Source organism: Pan paniscus, chromosome 10, assembly GCF_029289425.2.
Source record: "Pan paniscus chromosome 10, NHGRI_mPanPan1-v2.0_pri, whole genome shotgun sequence".
In the NCBI taxonomy this organism is placed as follows: domain Eukaryota; kingdom Metazoa; phylum Chordata; class Mammalia; order Primates; family Hominidae; genus Pan; species Pan paniscus.
Window position 1 is genome coordinate 139136032 of NC_073259.2, and position 23988 is coordinate 139160019.

The following is a 23988-nucleotide window of genomic DNA, read 5'->3' on the forward strand; positions in this document are numbered from 1 at the left end:
AATTACATTAAGACTGTATATTAATTTTGGGAGAATTTATATGTTTATTGTGTTGAGTCTTCCAATCCATTAACATGGCATATCTCTCCATTTATTTAAAACCTTCTTTGGTTTTCTTCATCTGTATTTTGTAGTTTTTGGCATATAGGTCCTATGCATGTTTTGTTAAATTTACACCTAAATATACATTTTTTGAGTGACTGTGAACTCACTTAATAATTGTAGGAGTTTCTTTCTGGATTCCTTGAAATTATTGACATAAATGCTCATACCATCTGCAGACAGGGACAGTTTCACTTCTTCCTTTTGATCTGTGTGCTTTTTCTTCCTTTCTGTGCTGGCTGGAATCCTCAGTACTATTTGAACAACAGTAATGAGACCAGACATCTTTGCTTATTCCCTGTCTTAGGAAGAAACCATTCTGTCTTCGACTAATAAGTTAGCTCTAGGTTTTTTATAGGTGTCCGTTATTTGAGGAAGTTTCCCTTTATTCTTAGTTTTTTGAGAGTCCTAATCATGAACAGATATTGGATTTTGTTGGTTTTTCTGCCTCGATATGATCATGTGATTTTTCTTCTTTAGCCTGATAATATGGTGAATTACACTAATTTTCAAGTGTTGAGTCAGCCTTGTATTCCACAGCATTCCATTTGAAGACTAGGGCTATATTTATATAGTGCATTTTCTTTCTAAATCTTCATTCTGTGTATTAGGAGAATACTATCATCTTTTGCTTCATGGGGCATGTGAATATATGGGCATATAATCTATGAAACACTGTAAGGAAAAGTGTTGGCACTTGGTCTCTTTAAGGAGCACATTTTCTAAATGGAGGAAATGACTCAATTGAGGATCCCATGTCTTCTATAGAAAAGACCCTTTCGCTACTCAAGTGAGTTTACCTTAATTCAGAGAAACCTTAATGTTTTCCCCACTCTCATATGTTGTTTTAGAAAGCAAAGGGAAAGGAGAGTTTTCTTTGGGAATCAGTGAATCCTCAAGTGCTGAGATGCTCCTTTTGGGTACACTGGTCTGGGTGAGCATTCCTGCCTAGATGCATAGATGTGTAAATTAATTCCATCAAACTGCCCAGCTCTTGAGCTAGTGAGCCAGACCTACTGAGCAGGATGAGCAGCACTAGGCAGGCTGTTATCTCAGCCCTCATTCATCAGATTCTCCCTCTCCTCTCTCTTTGTATGTATTTACCTTCTACTCCCTTCTCCACTCTCAGAAGTCCTTTTCGAATAAATCTTTCCTTGGTCCTTGTAGAAGCCACGTGGCCATCCCATTCCCCACACTGATGCCATAAACATCTGCTCTGCAAATCTTAAATGGTGCCGGGGTCCAGGGTTGATTTTTTTCTGTACCAGGTGAGTGGCTCAGTAGAGGTGAGAGAAAACGGAGTGACAGGGTGGCTTGGGAAGCGATTGACCAGAGTGAAAACACACCTGTTGGTGTTGCTCCTGCCAGCTTTGATTTGTGAACAAGAGTGAACCTTGTCTGAAAAGCAAACCATCATGAGAACGCTCGGGCCCTGCTGTAGCAGCGTGGACCCTCGGCTCTGTCTGCTGGAGCCGCTGACCAAGGCTGGTGTGCGGTGCCAGGATCCCACTCCCTCTGGAGACAGAACTGGAGTCACCCCTGTCCTGTGGGAGGAGGCGTCAGAGACAGGCCCTTGCCTGTCACTGTCTGTGTTTCCTGATACAGATCTGTCCTGGGTTGGGCAGCTTCCCTTGTACGGATCTCAGGCGAGAGGCACCCAGGCTCTGGGTCCCTTTTGAGACCAGGCTGGAGTCTGTGATGGGAGGGAGGGGGTCAGAGTGCGGGGAAGGCCCCTGCCAGAGGCCAGGTGTGTTTAAAGGTGTGCTTCCTCGGTTGTTAGTGTGTGCGCATGAGGGAGAGGGGGTATTTTTATCAGTAGATGAGGGAGAGGTTCGCCTCTCTCTTCCCCACATAAGGTAGGATAAAAGTTGTTGTGACTTGCGTACCACAGACTCTGAATTTCTGCTCCTGGCTGGAAGCCCCCATCTCCCAGGTTAGGGCCCTCTCCGGGGGTGGAGGAAGAGACCTGGCTCAGTCCTGGTCTTTGGGCCTCTCAGGAACGCTGTTTGAGCTGCCCAGTCCCTGGGGAGTTTCTGGGGACACCTGATGTCTCTGTGGTGAACTCTGGCAGGGGTGAGGCTGAGGTTAAACCTTAGAGCCCCAGGGCCGGGCCAGGGGCCTTTAGTCCATTTGAGCCAAACTGGAAGCAAATTTGTGGGGCAACTCCAGACTCACGAGCAGGCAGTAAAGAAATAAACCCTGACTCCAGCAGCCATAGGAGCCACAATACGATTGTGACCACTACAAGATTTGAATATTTTTAGAAAACAATAATCCCGGCCGCGCATCCTCTGCCACAGGGAGGGCGGAGGATGTGATCGCACGTCTGCAAGCACCGCAGGCTTTGGTTCCCTAGGGTTTCCCGCTGAGGCGTCTGCACCTGCTGCTCACTCCGAGGGGTGACTCCATCAGGATGTTTAGGGCTCGGGTGGCCTGTCAGCACCTTCCAGGCTGTGGGGCGGTGGCCCTGTCCGTTCACTCCAAGCAGAGATGCCTGGCTGGGCCATTGTCCTTGGCCCCCTGTACCCTCCCTCCCGTAGGCCACCTTGTGTGGGTTCATCCCACCGAAGTTCACGGAGTGCCCCTGCGTGCCTGCAACTGTTCAGGCTGTGAGGGAGAGGACAGAGCTAGACAGACTGAATCCTGCCGTGACTCTCACCTCCCAGTGCTGGGGACCTGGGGAGGTGACAGGCAGGTAGACAGACAGGCAGTGACAGGTACACGCAAGATCAGATCCCAAGGAGCAGCACGTGGGAAGCCTGTGGGCAGGAGCCTGTGGGAGGCTGCCCTGAGGAGTGGCCACGTGGATGGGGGATCGTGGGGCGTCGGGGGAGAGGCATCACACACCTGGCTGGCGGGGGGTGGGGCACACCTTCAAGTCTGAGGAGCGGCCAGGAGGCCGAGGCAGGTCAGGGGCCACGGGCAGATCTTTCCGGGCCTGGGGGCAACTTTAAGGGCCTCGGCTTTCCCCTGAGTAAGGTGGGTGCCCCCGGAGGGTCTGAGCAGAGGGACGAAGCGATGGACTTGGGCTTTCACAAGCCCCGTACAGGGCAGGGTGAGCAGGTAGACGGGGCTGTCGCCGGGCTCAGGATAGGAGTGGAGGGTGTTAGCTTCAGGTCTGCTATCGGGGGCTTGCTGACAGGGTCAAGGATTTGGGGGCTCAAAAAGTTGAAGGACAGAGTGGCCACTAACTGACAAGGGCATGACTCTGGGACAGTCCAGGGCTGGGAGTGAGGTCAGGAGGGAGGTTTGGACATGCTCCGTTTGGGAGGCTTGTGGACACCCAGGTGGGGAAGCTGCATTGGTGGTGGTAGAGCTGGAGCTGGAATGGAGGACGGAGATGCAGATTTTGCAGTTGTCTAGCTGGGCACGTTGCCACCCCGAGCAAAACTGCTTCTGTTAGTGAGAAAGAACTGGAGAAAGAATACTGGTCAGGCGTCATCAGGGTCAGCCCAGGCCCTGGAGGAGGTGTGGCCTGGCTCTGTCAGGCCTCTCTGGGCCTCCCCCAGACCTGGGTTCTGAGCAGGGGCTGCCCTCTGCCTCCTGTATGTCTGATCGCTGTGCCCCTGATCCTTCTGGAGGGAGATTTCAGAGAAGTCCCACCAAACCCTAAAGACCTCAGCCACTTTCCTGAGGCCACCAGATCGGTCACCATGGGGACCAGGGGCTGGTTCCAGAACCCCATGGAAACTTGGAATCCCGGACAGGCAGAGGTCTGGGGCTGAGTGGCTGCACACCTCAGCCTGCTGTGTTCTGGAAACCCGTGTTGCTGGGTTTGATGATGCACGCTTGTGTCTCATGGGTGGCACTGGAATAGTCAACTCTGGGCATTTGGGTTTTTGCTCTGCCTCTGGCCCAACATTGGACAGACCAGAATCTCAGATATTCTACTAGGAATGAAAGAATGTTCATCTTCCCCACCAGACAGAGGGGCGGGGAGGGAAGGCGTGGAGTGGGATGAGCTTGGCCACTCCAGGCCTTGGTACCATGATGACTTTTCCAACGTGAGGAGGGTCCAGGTGGCTGAGGCTGTTTGACTCCGCACTGATTTTGACAAGATTCCACATACAGGCCTCTTTGAACCCCTGACTGTTCTCATGCGAAAAACCACAGCATATCTGCTTCTCCTGAAAGTTTAAAGACACTCTGGCATTAGCAATGCTTTCCCCTTGTTTCTGTAAGTCATCCAAAATTCTTCTTGGGTAGAGGCCAGCTATAACAAAATAAATAAAAGGATAATGAATGGATTGGATCTTTTGATGGAAACCATTTGGCCAACTTCATGACAAGAAGAACAAAGGGAAGAAAAAAAAAATAACCTTTAAATTCTAGCTGAGATTTCAAGTAGCCATGGCCCAGGAGCCAAATTGAAAAGCTGTAACACTTTTATAGATGTTTATAGGTATTGCTTTTCTGGACTGACTGCAGCACTGAGATTAGGCAGTAGTGCCCTTCGGCAGGTAAACGTGTTCATTCCGAGCACAGCAGCTATATGGATTTTCTGTTCTGCCTCTTTCTTTACTCCTGAAAAATGCCATTAGATGGAATTTGGATGCTCTGGGGCCATGGCCTTCCATGTTCTGGGAGGCTCGTGGATTCCTGTGGATCGTCCCCCCGACCCCGAGGCTCCTGGAGCTGACAGAGCCGGGGGGCCCAGCAGGCCCATCCTCCATCTCTGACGTCACAGGCATCTGAGGGCAGGGCCATGCACTACGAGTCCATGATGTACCAGGCGGGGGAGCCAGTGGCTATTCTAGGAAAATTCCATCCCCAGGGCATGAAAAGACAGATAAAGATCAGTGTAACTCACCTGTGCTGAGTAACATGGTGGGTCACGGTGGGGCTCTGGAACCAGGATGTCTTGACCTGAGTCCTGAATTGGCCCCTTCCCAGCTCCGTCACTTGCCATGAGTCCTCCAACCACCATGTGGCTTCGTGGCTTCATTTGTAAAGTGGGGCAAGAGTGTGTGCAGCTGGCAAGGGCTGAGCAATTGAATGACTTCACTCATGTAAAACAGAGCAGGACCAGGCGCAGGGCAGGTGCATGGAAAAGGTTAACTATTGCCATCATTGGGAACCATCAAGGGGCTCACACACATGATCTCAGTGGAGGCTTCTGGCAGCCTGTGAGGGGGTGTTAGAGATGTCTGGATGCCAGCAACAGACGCTGACTCTGGTTCTCCTGAGCAGAAAGGTAGTTTATTGGAAGGATAAGGGGAGCACAATGTATCAGAGTGAAGTCATGAAAACAAGACAAAATCCAAGGTCTTAGAAAATATCTTATATGGTATTATATTATTTTTGTATTCAGCACAAAAAGGGCAGGCCAAAAATAAGCCCTAATGAGACAACTGTATAAAAACGTTTTGAGTAGCCTAATGAGTGAAAATTATTTAAAACGTGTTAATTATTATTGCATGTATGAAAGAATACAGGTCGCCTTGTTGCGATAGAAATGCCAAAGTCCCTTGCTTTCCAATAACATGGGCCTGAGACAATTCAGTGTCACTCATCCACGACGATCCGATGTGGAGGTTCCTATTCCCACGGAGATGAAGCCACAAGCAAAGGCCTGTCCGTGTGCAGGTCTGTTCTGAAGATGAACATCTTGTCCCAGAGAGAAAATGCTCCCTCTGGGAAGAGCCTCCCTGGGCACCCCCTGGGTCCTTGGAGCCCTTCTGGGCCACATCTCTGCTTAGCATTGGGGGACCTGTCACACCCGAGTGGGGTGACCACGGGCTCGCGACCTGTATGAGGCGAGACTCCAGCATTCTAGGGGATGACCGCAAAACCAGGCCCTCAGCAGAGACCGCCCCCTTCCAGAGCCTTCTGTGGCTGGGCGGGGGTCTCCAGGCAGCTCTGCAGCCCCCGCGAATACCGCCTGGTGCTGAGTCCGCTTATACAGACAGAGACGAAGGGCAGCGACAGCGTTTTTCTTTTCTGAAGTAGGAGGGTCGCGTGTCCGCAGCTCAGGAGGAAAACGAGGCGCAGGCTTTGCAGGTGGGTAGGAGTTTGTGTTGTACTCGGAGGCTGGGAGCCCCTGGGGCTTCTGTAGGGAGAGGCGGTCTGAGCCGCGCTTTAGAAGTTGACCTGCTGCTGTGCGGGGACTCGGTGCGGGGGACAGGGGTGGAGGCTGCTGCATCATCCAGGTGAGAGGAGAGCCAGGTGCGCAGTGAGCAGAGGTGGGAGGAAAGCTGGTTGCCAGGGAGACGAGGGCGTGTCCATCACTGCAAGGCTCCACCCACAGCACTATCCTGGGCAGAACCTTTCTGGCCCCACCCACAGCCTTAGCTGATTGGAGTGTGGAGCACATGTGACTTCAGGCTGTGTCCTTATAGGTTGGCTGGCCTCTCGTGCCCTGCCCATGGGGCCATGGAGTGTCTGCACGGGACGTCCTGGAGAGTCAGGGGTGAGTCTGCCATCCAGGATGGTGGAGAAGAGTCCTGGGGTCAGAGTGGGCCTGAGAAGGGGCTGTGGGCTGCACCATCAGGGGAATGTAAGAGAGGCTGGAGCCACTTGATAGAGGGTGGGGCTATGTACAAGGAGGTGGGGCTAAGTGAAAGGAGGTGGAGCCCTGTGCAAGGAAGGTGGGGCTAAGTGAGTGGGGCGAGGCCACTGGGAGAAGAGGAGCCATGTGAGTGGGAAGGTGTCATGTGAGTGGGAAGGGTAATGTGAGTGGGGTGGAGTTAAGGGGGCGGGGTCCCTGTGATTAATTCTCTGGTTTGTCTCTGGAGATTCTTCCTCCTGGCTCCCGGGACACTCAGGACCTCTTTCCCAAGGATGGGACCTCTCCACACGTACCATGGCCACAGTGCAGGTGACCCCAGTGCTGCTGGGCCACAGAGGGCAACTTGTGCACGCACTGGCGGGTCCTATGTGTCCAGGAGGCCTGAGGAAGGAGAGAGTGGAGACCCGGATGCTGGGTTCAAGGCTCACCGGGGACGCGGGCACCAGGGTGCTCCCTCCCCAGCCTCTGGCTGACAGCACTGAACTCAGCCGCCTCGCCCGGCTTCTGGTGGCTTCTGGTCCACGCTGTACCCTCCTCTGTGGGCTCCGTCTCTGCAGGGTTCTCGGAGACATCGCAGCTGCTAAATGCCAAATGCAGAACCTGGGCTGTGGGTCCCGGCCTGGCTTCGTGTGCCGCACTTTCCACTGAGAGCCGCGTGACTGGGTGCTACCTGGGGCGAGGGGGTGATGCGAAAACACTTTCTGTTCAGTTTCAGGGCAAGCTGCCCTAACTCCAGATCCCCACGCAATTTCAGAGTACTTTCTTTTCTTTGGGTTTTGAAACAGCAATGTAGTTTCCTCTCTGCGTGCCTCTCCGGCTTGCAGGCTGGCACCTGTGCATAAACCGAGCGTGAGAATCAGGTGTCTGCGGGCCCCTTTCTTCTCAAACGGGACTCCTGAGGTTTCGCAGAGGAGACAGGGACTTGGGGACCTTGGAGGGAGGGACACAGTTTAGAGTTGAGTTACACTGGAGGGTGGGTCTCTTACCAGACCAGCATCCCACATTGACGATGAACAGACAGGAAACTGAAGCTTCTTGGTCTTTGGCAAAAACCATGTTTCCTGGGGTCTTCTGAAGTAGGGGGCATCGGTGGGTCTCTCTGATCCTGGTGCGTCCCAGGTGGCCATGGGCTGTGCTTGTCTGCACAAGTCTGCCCCTCTGCCTGGTGTCTCTTGGCTGTGCTCAGTTGCCTTTGAAGAGGGAAGCAGTAGGTTGTGAGGTTGGGGAGGCTGCTCTCCAGGATTGAGATCTGGCCCCATGATCTCAAAATAAGGACGTGCACATGTCAGCACCATGTGTGTGGGGGGTGGCGCCTGCATTCTGTGGTCAGGACTTATTCCATTGAAAGGACAGACCCCTTCAAGCTGCCTTAACGCCAAAGAGATCTCTGCAGGCTCATGGGCCTGGGAGGCCTGGAGAGGGAAGACTTGGGGGTGTCATGTTCCAGGGCCTCTGCTGTTGTCCTCAGATGGATTGATCACATGTTGGAAGAAGGATGCCTCTGGTTTCTGAAGCAGCCTGGGCTGAGTGGGATGTCCTAAGGGTCTGAGAAGCATCTGTGGGTATCCTTGGCGCCCAAAGGCACTGCTCACCTCTGCCCAGGAGCCAGCACTGGGGAGAGTGACTTAACCAGACAGGCCCACATGCAGATGGCACTAGTGGGGTGAAGGCAGAGTAGTAAATCCCCACCATGTGCCCCTGCTCCACTGGGCCATCTGTCCCAGGGTCTCACCTGGCCTAACCTTTCCTTCTCAGCACTGGGGTGGCCCAGCTCATCAACCTGTCCTGAAATGCCTCATTCAGGGTCCTGTCCTCCTCCCACCTTTTTCTTCCTGTGCTGGAACCAGGTTCTGAAAGTCCTGTCTTAGCCTCTATCAGGCTGTGGCTGCCTCATCCATGCTGGACTGTCTTATGACTCTTTGAAAGCAAGAAACCTCAGAAAGCACCAAGAGATAGAGGCTGGTTCAAGGTTTTTCCTTGTCATATCTCTCCCATTACTTCTGTTATCCTTGATTTCCCTAAAGGTGGGACATTTCAAGTATTCAAAGCCCTGAACCCTGTTTAGTTGTGAGATGGGCTGGAGAAGAGGGTGGCACAGAGGGCTGCCCCAGACGTTCCACTGAGATCCACCTGCACCTGACCCACTGCTCTGGGGTCAGTATTTTGGCTCCTTATATTGCTTTACTTACCATCAAATTTAAGGACCATGGTGCCATCTCTCTTTTGCTTGGGACAATGATGGACACGTAGCTCCCCAAATTATTTACAGGTAAAACTGTACACCTGGTCCATTTTCTGTTGTTATAATAAAATATCTGAGACTGGGTAATTTATAAAGGAAAGAAGTTTATTTTGGCTCACAGTTCTGGAGGCTGTGAAGTCCAAGCTCGGGCAGCCGTGTCTGGTGAACACCTCATGCTGCTTCATCTCTTGGTGGAAAAGGGAAAGGGAAGCCAGTGTGAGTGAAAGAGACTGCAAGAGCGAGTCGAGCTTGCTTTTTGTATCAACCTAATTTCATGAGAACAAATTCACTCCTGCAAGAACTAACTTACTCCCATAACAGTGACATTAATCCATTCCTGAGGGCTCAGCCCTCATGACCCAGTTGCCATTTAAAGGCCCCATCTCCCAACACTGCTGCATTGGGAATTAAGGTTCCAACACATGAGCTTTTGGGGGACACAGTCAAACCCTAGCAAGACTTACATAAAAGCCAGCACATTTCTAAACAAGGGGCATTAACAGGCTATCATGAGTATCAAGTTTTTTTCTTCTCTCTGCGTGTATCTCCTAGAAGGAGACACTTTGGTGTACCTTGCTCATGAACAGTAGGCAATAAACAAGCAGTTGGTTAATCCCGTTTGCTTCTCCCTGACTGGAAAGATCATGTTGGTTGTTGGAGCACATCTCAGATCCTCTGGGAGATATTCCTGAGGGCTCACAGGCACTCCCCATTAGACGTACCCAAGTGAAGTGTGTCTAGTGGGAAATTAGGTTACTTGCCATGGAGCCGGCCCTGTGAGGGGGCCTTCACTTCTGTCCAGCAGAGCTCAGCAGCCCCTGGCTTGAGGTTTCAGGAGGACGCTCAGGTGAATGCGGCTGTCCCCCAACACTGTTGAAGACTCCACAGGGAGGGAGCGCCTCATTCCCATTCCCCAGCCACCTGGTGACGAACTGAACTGGCTTCTGTGCCTCGCCCAGGCCTCAGGGAGGCTGGTGGGCTGTGAGCACCTCCCACATTTCTGCATGAGATGGGGCCTGTATGCAGATGACTTACATTCTGGCACCACCACACTCCCATATCAAAAACACACCCACCCCACGTCACACCCCTGGGAGCCCGGGAGGCCCCCTTTTCTGGAGACTTGCTGAGAGCATTTGTTCCCGGTCAGTGGGGAACTCCACACACATGAAGAGTCAATTTGCTTTTCTCATCCCAGGAGTGGAGGCTGTGATGGAACCTCTGACGATGGAGGGGAGGGAGTTTCCCCGTTTCAGGGCGTGATCTTGGCTCCAGATCCAAGAGGAAGCTAGCTGCCTTCCCCACCCTCCGACCACACACATGCTTGGCTTGTTGCGGTGGTGGCTGTTTTCTACATTTCCTTTGAAGAGTGATTTAGATCTGAAGTCAGAGTGTCAGGACTTCCAGAGGCCGCTGCAGCCTCTTCTCTGCTCCCTTGGGACCGCGCTTCCACACCCGGGGCAGAGGTGGGGGCTGGCGCTGGGTGAGGGGGTGATGGGAAGAGGCGTCGCCTCACTCCTGAGAAGCCCTTGCCACGTGTTGATGTGTATGGGTCTGGCTGCTGGCTTCCCCAGGTCACCGACTTATTTTTTAAATTTCCTTTAAATTACTCAGGTAACACACAAATACGCCTCCTTGTTAAAAAATTACATATAACGCTGTCTGCTGGAGGCTTTGGCCCTGGTGTAGCCTGGGCCCAAGGAAGCCTCATTATACCCCTCGGAGAACCAGGCTGTGGCTACCAGGTTTTTGTTCGTCTTTTCTATTATGTGGGGTTGGTGCTGCAGTTTTCCTGCTGATGCCCCTCTGTGGTCCAGGTGGCTGCAGGACACAGGGCCCTCTGTTGTCTGTGCAAGAGTTCACAGCGGGCTGTGGCTTTGGGAAGACAGAGGACAAGATGTCTTTTCCAGGCGGTTTTAAGAGACCCTGTGATGGATTAAAATAACCCTAAGATACGGGGCGGCAGGGGTGGGGGACAAAGCAAAAGGAGTAAACGTTCCATTTTGCCAAAACGTTAGTAATAGACAGCACTAGGATAATTGGGTTGAGGCCGGAGGAGCTGTCAGACAGATGCTGCGATGATAGCCCTGTGAGCCCTTTGGTTCTGCAGTGGGGTCCGAGGTGCCTGTCAGGGGCACCAGAGCTGCTGCTTCTTGGGAAAGGAGGGGCTTTTGGTCGAGGCCAGGATGGCGCTCATGAGGGGGGCTGCCCTTGCGGCTCTGTCCTGCACAAGTCAGTGCCTTCCTGAGGGCTGGTCACCCTGAAATGGGGGAAGGGTCTCATTGGAGCAATGATGGCTCAGGAATGGGTCACAGAACAGAGCAGGCATCAGACAAATAAGAGATGCTTGACTTGACTGACTGGGAATCCATCAGACACTGTTTATCCCGGAGCCATGCCACCTCTGAGCAGCCCTGGGTCCTGGTGGAGTCGCTGGCCTCCTGAGCCTCCAACTATGGCTCCTGAAGGTGTCTGTGCCTTTCATTTAGGGTAGAGCATAGCTGCAGAGTCCTCCGAGCTGGCACCCAGGAGCAGCCCAGGAGAGAACGCCAGTCTCCGGAACAAGGTGGTCTCACGGACCTGTTCACTGATTCTTTTGTTCATTCACTGAACAGATATTTAGTAAGCACCTGCTGTATGCCAGATGCCCTCTAGGTCCTGGGGATGCAGCCGTGAATGAGACAGAAGCTCTGTCCTTTCTGTAGTGGATATTGTAGAGGGGAAGGTAGCAAACACACACAGTGGACAGTGGATATGTAATATGCCACATGGTGATCAAGACTATGAAAACATCAGTGAGTGGAATGGAGCTAGAGCGGGCAGGGGGCTGGTGCTGTTTAGAACAGGTAGGGAAGGGAAGGTCTCTCTGAGGAGCTCCTCCTGCAGAGGCCTGGTAGGGAGTGGGGAAGAGCCTGTGGCTACCTGGTGGGGAGTGGGGAGGGAGCCTGTGGCTGCCTGGTGGGGAGCACCCTATGGGGAGGCACGTCCTAGGAGGAGGAGTGTCCTAGAGGGAGGGCCCGGCACCTGCCAGGGCCCTCGGGTGGGTTGGGGAGGGCAGAGCGGAGGGCAGCATGACCTGGGCCAGGTGATGTGGGACCACACCCACAATGGATGGAGATAGACATCAGTGGCTGTGCCTGTCCCTGCCTGAGGTCACCCAGCTGTGAGGGTCTCGCTCTCACGTCAGTGCTGAGAGCCAGGGGCCTCTTCAGCAGCGTCATGCATCGTGTTTGCTTTCTTTCATTTCAGACACGTAAGCAGCACAGTGAGGCCACCAACAGCAGCAACCGAGTCTTCGTGTACTGCGCCTTCCTGGACTTCAGGTACCCTCTGCACAGGGGAGAGCAGGTGGGCATGAGGTGTCCAAGCCCAGGCCCGCCCCATGCCAGCCCAGGGGAGGATCTGGGTCACCCATTTCTGCAGCTGACATGGTTGCGTTATGCGAAAATGCTGGAAATGCTGGAGATGTGGGCAGGGCCTGGTGGCAGTGCTGGGTGGAGGCCTCCCCTCCAGACCATGCGAGGAGGGGCCTGCTGTTGCATGATGTGTCTGGACAAAGCCTCTGAATGCCCAGGGCAACTTTCAAGCCAGTGCAGCAGATGCTCGGGGGAGCTGGAGGATGCTGTCCGTTGGGGCAGGCCCTACAGCCCTGGCTGTCCCCCTCGAGGGTCTTGGAGCAGCTGAGGAAGGGGGTTGGGGGAGTGGCTTCTGACTAGCCACGTTGGCATTTTCCTGTTTGAAACCTTGCCGGCTCCACTGGAGCAGGCTGACCATCAGGCCTGCCTAAAACTCTGAGGCCTCAGCCTCTGCCACTTGGGCCCCGACTGGGACATCCTCCCCAGCATCTCCCGTGTCCACCTGTCACACCTGTCACGTGCAGTCTCCTCCCGCCCTCCTAGCCCCCGCCCCAGCTCGCCTCCACGGCTCACCTGCCCAATGTCTGGGGGATCTCCCACCATCGCTCTGATCACAATTCTCCTCTAGACGTGAGCCCACCGTGAGTGGCTCCCACAGTCACAGCGGTGTTGAAAACTCAGCTCCCCGCAGGGCTGGGGAGTGGAGGGAGGGGTGGGGCTCCCGGATCCTCAGCTGCTGCTCAGCTGTGGCCCCTGGGGCTTGTTCCATGTGGGATGTAGGTTGCAGGTCCTGTGTTGCCAGGTCATCAGTTTTCATGGCTGGATATTGTTTTTGTTTTTGTTTTTTTGAGACAGGGTCTTACTCTGTCACCCGGGCTGGAGTGCAGTGGTGTGATCTTAGCTCACTGTAGTCTGAAACTCCTGGGCTCAAGCAATCCTTCCGCCTCTCAAAGTGCCTCTCAAAGTCCTGGGACTACAGGTGTGAGTCACTGTGCCTGGCTGTGGCTAGATTATTATATGAACTGTCCCAATGTTTAAAACACTGCACAGGCAGCTGGAACACATCTGGGACATCCAGTTCACACCCTGCCTAGTGGCCCATCACCCTACATGTTGTCAGGGCTCCCCAACACCTGGGCATCTTCCTGTGCCTGGACTCACTTCCCCAGCTCCCTCCTCCGCTGCTTCAGGGCAGGATCCACACAGGCTGTGCCACCTCTGCTGGTACGGTCCCCGTCAGAGAAAGCGTCTCTGCTCCCTGCACCCAGAGGGCCGGGAGATTGCAAGACGCTGAGCTGGGGGTGCAGCAGCGGGTTGGCATAATCTCCCTTTATCTCTGTTCTGTGAACAGCGAGGAAAGTGCAGCCCAGCTCCTGTCACCTCCAGCAAACACTGCTTACATTTTTGTCCCCCGGGATGCCTCACTCTGGCTATGGCCGTCGGCGTCTGGCTATGACAGTTGGCGTCATGCCTCTGCAATGTGGATGGATGCTCTGTAATTTCAGTGATTTTGCCCTGGTCAGGCTCAGCAGGTTGCAGCTCTTTTTCCTTTATTTGTAAATTGTGAAAATTTGGAAGCACGTGCTCCTAGAAATAGTTATTCCAATTCCGGGGCACTGTTTGGAGAAAAAAATTATGACTAGAAAACGGGATGGGATTTGGTAAGAACTAAATTGGCATGTTGGTTCTTATTTTTGAAGGAATTTTAAGAACATAGAAAAGTACGGAGAATAATATAACAAATGCAGGTACCCATTGCCCCAAATTTATAGTTATTAGCATGTTTATATTTTTGTATTTTTAAGAATGAAACAACTAAAACATCGCAGATGATGTTAACGAACCCTCCACCTCCTTCTGTTCTTTTCCCCTCAATTCCCAGAGGCAGCCACCATCATGAATATAGTATCTGTATCCTTCCTGTCCATTGTGCAGTTATTACTTATTATTATATAATTGATATTCAGAAAAATCGACACTCGTAGATGATTGTACAGTTCTGTGAGTTTTGACAAATGAATACAGTTGTGCAACCACCATAATCAGGATTAGAACAATCCATCACCCTCCAAGATGCCCCCGTGTCTGTTTGCAGTCATCCCTTCCTCTCATGTCCGGCTCCTGCAAGCACTGATTTGTCTTCTGTTCCTATATAGTTTTGCTTCTGCCAGAGTGTGCATAGATGGAATCATGGCGCAGGAAGCCTTTTGGAGTCTGGCCTCTTTAATTTTGCATAATGTGTTGAGCGTCACCACACGTGTATTGTTGGATGTATCAACATCTCATTTTCACATGTCACTGCTGAGGGGGTATTCCGTGACATGGATGTACCGTAGTTTATTTATCTTCTCCCGAGTAGAGGAACATTTGGGTAGTTTTCAGAGTGGGATCATTATGATTAAAGCTGGAAGTTTCACCAGCTTTGCTTTCGTGGGGTAAACCACACTCGGTCATGACGTATTATCTTTTTGTATACTGCTAAATCTAATTGGCTACAGTTGTTGAGAATTTTTGTGTCTACGTGCATGTTGGATATTGGTCTGCAGTTTTCTTTTTTTGGTAATGTCTTTGTTTTTATATCGAGGTAATGATACCTTCATAAAAGTTACATTTTGGGATGCACTTTGGAATAGTCTGTATAGAATTGATATTATTTCTTCCATTTTAGTAGAATTCACCATGAAGTCACCTGAGCCTTCGTTTTCAATGTTGGCAGGTTTTCAACTACACATTCAGTTTCTTTTATGGATGCAGGACTATGTAGGTCGTCTACTTCTTTTTAAATAAGTTCTAGCAGTTTATGTTTTTTTGAAATATTCATCAATTTCATCAAAGTTGTTTAATTTATAGGCACAGAGTTTTTTGTGGTATTCCGTTGTTAGCCTTTTTCATGCCTGAAGGGTCTGTGGTGATGTTCCCATTTCACTTTTTTATCTATAATCTGTGTCTTCTTTTTTCTGAGTCACTCTTACTATAGGTTTATTAATTTTGTTGATATTTTTCCAAAGATATAACTTTTGGCTTCATTGATTTTTCTCTCTTGTGTTTTCTGTTGTCAATTTCATTGGCTTATCCTCTTTGTCTTTAATTTACTTCCTTCAGCTTTCTTTGAGTTTAATTTGCTCTTCATTTTAAAAGTTCTTAAAATGTAGGTTTAGGTTATTACTATGAAGCTTTATTATTTTCTAATATAAACATTTAATGCTGTATTTTTTCTGTAAGCACTGATCTAGCTGCATTGCACACATTTTGCTATGTTGTTTTTATTTTGATTAAATTTAAAATATTTTCTAATTTTCCTTGTGACTTCCTCTTCAACCTCTTCAATCTATGTGTTATTTTGAAGTGTGTAGTTTAATTCCAAATAGTTGGGAATTTTCCAGAGAGCTTTCTGCTGTTGATTTGTAAATAGTTTTTTTATGATCAGAAAATATTCTTTGTATAATTTTAGTTCTTTTAAATTTGTTAAAAGTTTTTATGAGACCCCCGTATATGTTCAGTCTTTGATGAAAGTCCCATGTGCACTTTTAAAAAAGTGTATTCTTGGTGGAACGTTCTATAAATGTCAATTACACCAAGTCAATTGATAGTTAAGATTAGGTCTTCTATATTCTTACTACTACTTTTCTGTCAACTTGTTCTGCCAATTAAAGAGAGAGGAGTGTGAATTCTCCAATTTTAGTGGTGGATTTATCTATGTCTACTTCTAGTTTTATTCTTTTTTTTATGTTTTTTGAGACAGAGTCTCGCTCTGTAACCCAGGCTGGAGTGCAGTGGCATGATCTCGGCTCACTGCAAGCTCCGCCTCCCAGGTTCACGCCATTCTCCTGCCTCAGCCTCCCGAGTAGCTGGGACTACAGGCGCCCGCCACCACGCCTGGCTAATTTTTTGTATTTTTAGTAGAGACGGGGTTTCACTGTGTTAGCCAGGATGGTCTCGATCTCCTGACCTCGTGATCCACCCGCCTCGGCCTCCCAAAGTGCTGGGATTACAGGCGTGAGCCACTGCACCAGGCCTAGTTTTATGAATTTTTCTTTAATGAATTTTGAAGTTCTGTTATTAGGTGCATGTATGTTTGGGATTGTTATGTCTTCTTGGAAGATTAGCCCTTTTATCATTACATAATGTCCCTCTTTATGCTGGGAAATATGCGTTACTTTGAGGTCTACTTAGTTTAATTTAGATAAAACTACTCTAGCTTTGTTGATTAGTGTTTGAGTGCTGTATCTTTTCCCATAATTTAACTTTTATCTTATTTATATATTTATATTTAAAGTGAGTTTCTTTTAGACTGCATGTAGCTGGGTCTTGTCTTTCCTTTAATGCAGTCCTAAAATTTCTGTTTTTAATTGACATGTTTAGACAATTTATATTTCATGTAATCATTGGTGTGGCTGGATTAAAATCTACCATTTTGCTAGATGTCTTCTAACTTTTCTATCTTTTAAAAATGTTATCTTTTTCTGACTTCATTTGGATTGTTGGATATCTTTTATGATGCTATTTTATCTCTACTATAAATGATTTCTAATGTATACATCCTTTTAACTTTTTTGATAGTGGTTGACCTAAGCTTACAGTGTATATATGTCTAATTCATTCATGCCTGCCTTTAAGTACTATGATATCATTCCAAATGTATTCTAAGACATTGTAACAATAGGTTCACACTTCCTCCTGCCCGTTCTGTGTGCTGTTGTTGTAGTACGTTTCACCTTTGTACAGACACCATAAACGCAATGCATTGCTAGTATTTTTTCCCCCGGACAATGAGTTATCTTCTAGAGCAATTAAAATTAAGACAATAATAATTGCCTGTTTGCCTTCACTTATTCCACTTCCAGCTGTTCTATTTCTTTGTGTAGATTTTTGTCTAGTATCATACTCCTTTAACTCTTCTTGTAGTTCTTGTCCACTGGCAATAGATTCAGTTACCATTTGAAAAAGTATTCTCTTTTAGTCTTGAAAGATTTTCATTGGGCTTAGAATTCTGGGCCACTTTTTTTCTAGACTGATACTTTAATAAATTATACAAGTAATATATCAATATATTATTTTGTTCAAAAGTAAAACATTATAGAAAAGCAAGTGTTCCCTTTGATCTTTACCTCTTATCCTGATCTCCACCCCTTTCCCCAGTAATAACCACGGTGGGAGGGTTTTTTATGTGTTTTTTCAATAATTTATATATAATTTATATTTATAATCATAGGAAATATATGGTGTTGCTTAATTCAATGTTTCTTCCATCCTTCCCCCACCTTTTGTTTCTGTGTTTTGCCTGTGTGGACACACATGTTTTTTACTGTATTTATGTATGTTACATTTTATGTATGCATGACTGAACATTTTTCTGTTTAGCTGCAGACTTCCTGGGTCACAGGGCCATACATATCTTTAATGTTATTGATACTGCTTCATCTGGCTTCCATAGCAGATTTATTTATGCACAAGCTGCAAGCCTGCCTCTTTGTTTTTGCTGAGTCCCTGGGAAGTAGATCTTCATTGATGCCACTTAAGGCTCTACTCCTCTGGCTAACTAGGTCATCATCACACCTTTGCAGCTCCATCTGAGCGATGTGACTTTCATATTGTTTAGCTTACCCTTTGTGTAAGCAGAAGGGGCAGCTCCTACCCATGGCTACGTTCACCTAATCCAATGCCTGTTAATGTTCAGGCCCCCCCCTCAAATTGAAGTATGGTACTCATGCAGCCAATTGACAGACAAAGGCGCAATATATAACACAACAGCTGGTGTTTGCTGACTCCCTCCAAGGTCCTGGGAAAATTAGATCAAAAGGGGTGGGGAGGGAGAGGAGGAGGACATGACCCTGTCTTTAAGTCCCATCAATTCTGAAGTTATTAATGGGGTTTTGCTCCTCTCAGTTGGTACGTCTGAGTGGCTCTCGCTTTGTCCTCTGCTCTCTGCTAAATGCCTTTTCCCTCCCCTAGAAGACCAGATCATTAATCATGAAAATCACCACTGAACTGCTGTCTGAGTCTCCGTCCTCAAACTCAGAGCCACCCCTGGGTCATGTCGGAAAGACCGTCCCAACCCCTCCCTCGCGCTCCGCGTCGCCCAGGGCTAACGCAGGGTTACCGTTGCCCGAGGCTGCTGGTGCGTGCTCCATCTGGTAGACATTGGCCAGAGAGGTGCAAGCTGGGGTCTTCATCGGTCCTGCCACCGGACAGCCACAGTTCTCATCTGCCACATCCATGCTGACACCACAGTTGAAAGTGAATGCAAAGCAAATACAAACTAGAGCCTTTTAATTTATTCGCCTTTATGAATGCTTTCCCCCGAGGGCCATTGCCTTTGGCTGAAGTAAGGATTTGTCTTTACCGATAACTTGAGGTTCCAACTTCAGGGAAGAACCATTTAAATCTTTTTTTTTTTTTTTAATTTGAAAATATAGAAGACAGGGTACAGTGGCTCACGCCTATAATCCTAGTACTTTGGGAGGCTGAGGCAGGAAGGTTGTTTTAGCCCAGGAGTTTGAGACCAGCCAGAGCAACATAGCAAGACTATATCTCTACAAAAATAAAAAGAAAAGTATTAATTGGGCACGGTGGCGTGCACCTGTAGTCCCAGCTACTTGGGAGGCTGAGGTGGGAGGATTGCGTGAGCGCAGGAGGTCAAGACTGCAGTGAGCTATGATCACACCACTGTACTCCAGCCTGCGAAACAGATTGAGACCCTGTCTCAAAGCAAACAAACAAACAAAAAAGAAAATATAGAGAAATGTAGAGAAGAAAATGATATTCACCAATATTCACACCAACAGGTTTAACCACAGTTAACCGAGAGCACGTTTGCTTCCAGTCATTTTTGTCTAGGTTTATATTTTACAAAGTTATGCAAGTAATATATCCACACATTATTCACGTAAAAAGTAAAACATAAAAAAGCGAGGGTCTCCCTAGACCTTTACGTCTCATCCTGATCTCGCCACCCCGTCTCTGGCGGTAACACCGTGGGGAGTTTCTGTGTGAGCGTTTTCTCTGTAGTCTCTGTGCCGGTCATAGCTGTGTTGGTGGGAAGTGTGTGGTGCTGTTGGCTCCACGGGCCTTGCGTCGTGGTTGGTCACTGTACGTTGTGTTTTGGTGTTTTATCCTTATCAGTGCACATTGGTCAAGGATGTTCTTTTTAACCGATGCGAGGTCTTTTATCATATTTCTCTCTCCCACACCGCTCTCACCCGTTTCCCCCGATGGGCATTTATGTTACCGTCACTCATGATTCAGTGACCGGGCTTGAATGTGGCCCCTGGTGCGTGCCGCTGCCCGTTCTCTAGGCGCAGGGCTGTGGGCCGTGTGCGTTTCATTTTGTGCTGGGCTTGGTCCAGGTGCTTTTCAGGGTGATTGTGCCGAAGCAGCTCCCCCTTCCCTGTCCCAGAGGGAGGGCCTTGCTTCCTGTGGCCTGACCAGCAGCAGACCCTCTCCAGCTCTCGCCAGCCTGATGGCCAGAATCTCTCCTCCCACCCCCCACACCACGGTCTGGGTGTGCATTCCTGGCGTGGCAGGTGTGGGCACCGCCATGAGTTCACGGGGCCATGTGTTATGAGGGGTGCTGCTCTCAGTCCCCTGCCTGCCAAGGGTGTGGTGCTACCTCCTCTGATCCTTTCTCCTGTGTCCTCAGCTCCGGAGAAGGGGTCTGGTCGAACCACGGCTGTGCGCTCACGAGAGGAAACCTCACCTACTCCGTCTGCCGCTGCACTCACCTCACCAACTTTGCCATCCTCATGCAGGTGGTCCCGCTGGAGGTAAGAGCCAGGCCTCAGGGGTCCCGGGACCTGGGGGATGTGCCATGAGGCTGCAGGTGGGGGCGGGAGGGTGCTTTGCCCGCCAGTGCCCACGGGCCCTGGGCACATTACTCCATGGGGCCTGTGTTTACAGACGGAATCCATTCTCTTGGCTTCTGTAGTCCAGGGTCCTGCATGTATTGGGTGCCAGCAAATATCCAAGGAGCCCATGATTGTGTAAGCCGAGTCCAGTGTGGTGTGCTTCGCACAGCAACGCCCAGACTGCACCTGTGGGGATCCAAGGAGGGACCCCTCATCCCTCCGTCCGTCCCTCTGGGAGATTCTCACTGGGCGCCTGCTGGGAGCCGGGCGCTGGGGGCTCTGCTGTAAACAAGAAAAACAACACAGTCCTGCTCTTGAGGAGTTTGTGTTCTAGTGGGAAAGACAGATAATAAACAAACCAGCAGATAAATTAGTCACTTTGAATCAGGGGAGGAAGAAAGTGGAAGAGAACAGCCCAGTAGAAGATGACTGCAGGGAACGGGGCTGTGTTCACGGAGCGGTGAGGAGACAGCGGGGAGCGGGGCGTCTTCACGGAGCGGTGAGGAGAGGTGTCTCCGGGATGTGGCGTTTGAATGGCCAGAGGAAGCTGATGTCTTGAAGGCCTGGGGGGAGAATGTTCTAGGCCAGGAAACAGCAAGTGCACAGGACAAGGGGCAGGAAGGGGCTTGGCATGGCCGTGGATAGAGCACCCTGAGCTCCAAGGCCCTGGGGAGGCGGGAGGCAGGGAGGAGCAGGCTCGGCTCCAGCATCCAGGCCTCAGGGAGGAGCGTGAGTTTCATTCTAGATGCATAGGAAGCCTTTGGAGAGCTGTTCCTGGGAGCAGCTTGGTCTGAGCTACCCTGGGTTTGGGATGGGGCAAGTAGACGCTCATGTAGGTGGAAACCAGGAGTGGAAGGAGATGTTGCTGCTGACACTGTGCACACCCACACTCACGTCTGTCGGTTGCGCTCACAGAAGTGCTGGTTTGGACAGCATAGATGTGGCTGCTCCGAGCCAGGCTGGGTTTGGCAGATGTGTTGGGAACCGGCGATCTGTTGGATGCTGGGCTGTAACCTGTGGCTGATGTTGGGCATTTTGGGGCCTGAGAGAGGGCCAGGCTGGAGGGTAAGTCAGGCAGGGAAGCAGTGACGCCTCCAGCGTCTCCCGGACAGATTTGTCACGAGACTCATCTTCCGTGCGGGGCCCTGGTCTTTTAGAGCCTCATGTGCTCATCGTGTTCTGGAGGCTCGTCCCCAGTCTAGGGCTCTTCAGGGTGGCTTTGGGAGGAGACAGGATGTCTCTGATCACAGCAGCTCCCGGGAGGGGGCACCAAGCTCAGGTGGTTCCCAGCAGACACCTTGTCGCCAGGGCTTGAACACCCGTCCCTGCCTGGGTCACTGCCTGCCTCTGTGGTCACGTTTATCAAGGCTGTGGACAGGCAGAATCTACCTGAATCCACCAGCGTCCGCAGTGTCTGCACTGGGTCAGAGGGTGATGCTGCCCCGCGTGTCCTGCGTGGTTTTGTGTGGGTTTTGGGGGGGTTGAATGGGTTGGGCTTCCACTGTCCTGTTGACCAGGAGACAGAACTCTTCAAGGTGTAACGGAGGCAGAATCCTGGCTTCGCCTTCTTGCATCCTGGGAGACTTTTCCTATTCCAGAAAGAGGGCCCAGGAATGCAGCCTCCCAGGGGTGCTGTGGGAAGGACACGAGTCCACTGCGACACAGTCACGGGTCCAGTGCTCAGCCCAGGCGCCCCTCGCTCCCTAACAGAAACCACCAGCAAACCTGAGCCATGGGGTTCTGTGTGCAGAGGCCTGATGGACCACAGTTACTCTCAGATCAGTGGAGACAGGGCCCTGGTGTTTGGAAGTGACTTGTAATGAGATAACCTCATCTTTAAATTCCATGGAAAATAAAATGGCAGATGCTCCTGAGCTGCAGCCCCTCACAGGGCGAAAGACACACGTGACACCTGCAGCCAGTGTGATCCCGGCCTCACTGGCCGACGGGCTGCTGCTCACGTGAGCGCGTATGAGCCTCACTCTGCAGAAGACGCCGGAGGGGAACAGCTATTCCTGTTTCCAAAGAGAAGGCCCTTTCTTTTCACAAAATGCATGCTTGATGTCACACTGTGAATTACTTATGGAGACTGCAGAGAGATGTCCAAGCCATATTTTATTTTTATTAAATTAAATAAATTAATTTTTAGAGACAGGGCCTCACCCTGTTGCCCAGGCTGGAGTGCAGTGGTTTGATCATGGCTCACTACAGCCTTGAACTCCCGGGCTCGGGCTATCCTCCCACCTCAGCCTCCCAAGTAGCTGGGACTACAGGCACATGCCACAACGCCTGGCTAATTTTACATTTTTTCGTAGCAATGGGTTCTCACCATGTTCCTCAGGCTGGTCTTGAACTCCTGGCTTCAAGCAATCCTCCCACCTTAGCCTACAAAGTGCTGGGATTACAGGTGTGAGCCACCACACCAGCTTTTTTATGTGCATGTATTAATTTTCTGTAGAGATGGGTCCTCACTTTGTGGCCCAGGCTCTGAGACATATCTTAAGTGGATAGGAGGAGGCACCACTCACCGTCGGGTCTCTCGTGCACAGACACACACCCAGCATCCTAGACCTACGTGCTTTGGAGCCTGGGCCCAGGAGCCCTTGGCGCTGCGTGAGATGAAGTGTCAGGTGACAGGGGACCGGCAGCCTCCTCAGTAGCTTCCATGCCGTCGGGGTCCCCCAAGAAGGGCCAGCCACGAAGCAAGTGGAACTGCCAAGCCCTTGCGTGCCGGGGCTTTCTGGCTCAGGGCTGTGAGGTTTTAGAGGTTCCGAAGGGGCGGCTCTGTTGTGAGGCTGGTGGGACCCAAGCCCACCCGTTGCCCGCAGTCTTCAGTGGTAAATGTTGTGCAGGCAGGTGCGACCCGCCAGACAATCCTGAGGGGATGTTCCTTAAGGAGTGTTTCCCCTAGAGCAGCTGCCCCGCCAGCGACTGCCCCTTCCCAGTCCCCACGCCCCCCCACGCCTTCCCAGTGGCCCCTCTTCTCCTGGCCTGCAGACCCCAGAGCCTCCATGTGGAGGTGGGCCCTTCGCGGCTGGGGAGAGCCATGACCTGGATCATTGGCGGCAATTTAAAGAAACTTAAACAGAGTAAATGAAACCACACCAGAGGGCGGTGAACGTAGAAACAGTTCCTGGGTTTAAATTTCTTGCCATGGACCAGGCCTCAGTTTGAGGAGCACCGTCCTCTGCGGACGGCCCTGACGCCTTCTCTCTCCTCCCACGGGCTCCGTTTCTCCTCTCCCCTCCCGCCAGGGCCCGGCCCACAGGGCTCCCTTTGGGCTTCCCTCGTGGTGTCGTAGGGAGCAGCCCAGGGGAGAAGGCGCAGAGCTGCCCCCATGGAGAGCACCTGTTCGTTCCTGGAGATGGGCGGTCTGCACGGTGCTGTGGCCAAGGCTGCTCGTCTTACCAGCAGAGAAACAGCCCCAGAGAGAGGGGGGCGCTTGCTGGTGGTCGCCGGTCGTTCAACAGCGTGTTATTGAATTACCGGTAGAGCCTGGGCTGTTTAGGTATCACCCGGGCCATGGGGACCTGGCAGTGAGGATGCTGTGGCACGCACAGAGACACAGCAAGTCAGTGCACGCCACGTCCTGCCCCGTAAGGGCCACGCGGGAGATCATGTCGGATGACTGGCGGATAATTAGGCTCTAAAACGCAGTGCTGGTGATGCCGGAGCTGTTTGAAAGACGGAAGCCCAGGAGGGCCTGCCTGAGAAGGTGGCGGTGGATTCTACATCTCAGGGTGGAGAGGATGGAGCCTCCTGGCCCTGAGCAAGGACAGTCCGGGCAGAGGACAGGGCGGGACGGAGGGCAAGGAGGGAGCAGCCAGGGGTGGTCCTCAGGGAAACGCCAGGGCTGAGGCAGGGGCTCCAGGCCCAGGGGTCGTGAGGGGCAGGAGGCAGGGAGCAGGAGAGGTGGCGGAGGCTGCTGAGGTGACT

General features: G+C 51.1%; 1 protein-coding gene across 4 annotated transcripts in view; it reads left to right on the top strand.

The window, feature by feature from the left end:
* The window catches only part of ADGRD1 (adhesion G protein-coupled receptor D1), a 188268-nt gene that overhangs the window by 111444 nt on the left and 52836 nt on the right, over positions 1-23988 (top strand). For all 4 annotated transcript variants that reach the window (XM_055096392.2, XM_063593230.1, XM_003817845.6 and 1 more), the window contains 2 exons: positions 12102-12175; positions 19848-19971. In XM_055096392.2, coding sequence (XP_054952367.1) covers positions 12102-12175; positions 19848-19971 — 198 coding nt within the window. The remainder of the gene's footprint in view (positions 1-12101; positions 12176-19847; positions 19972-23988) is intronic.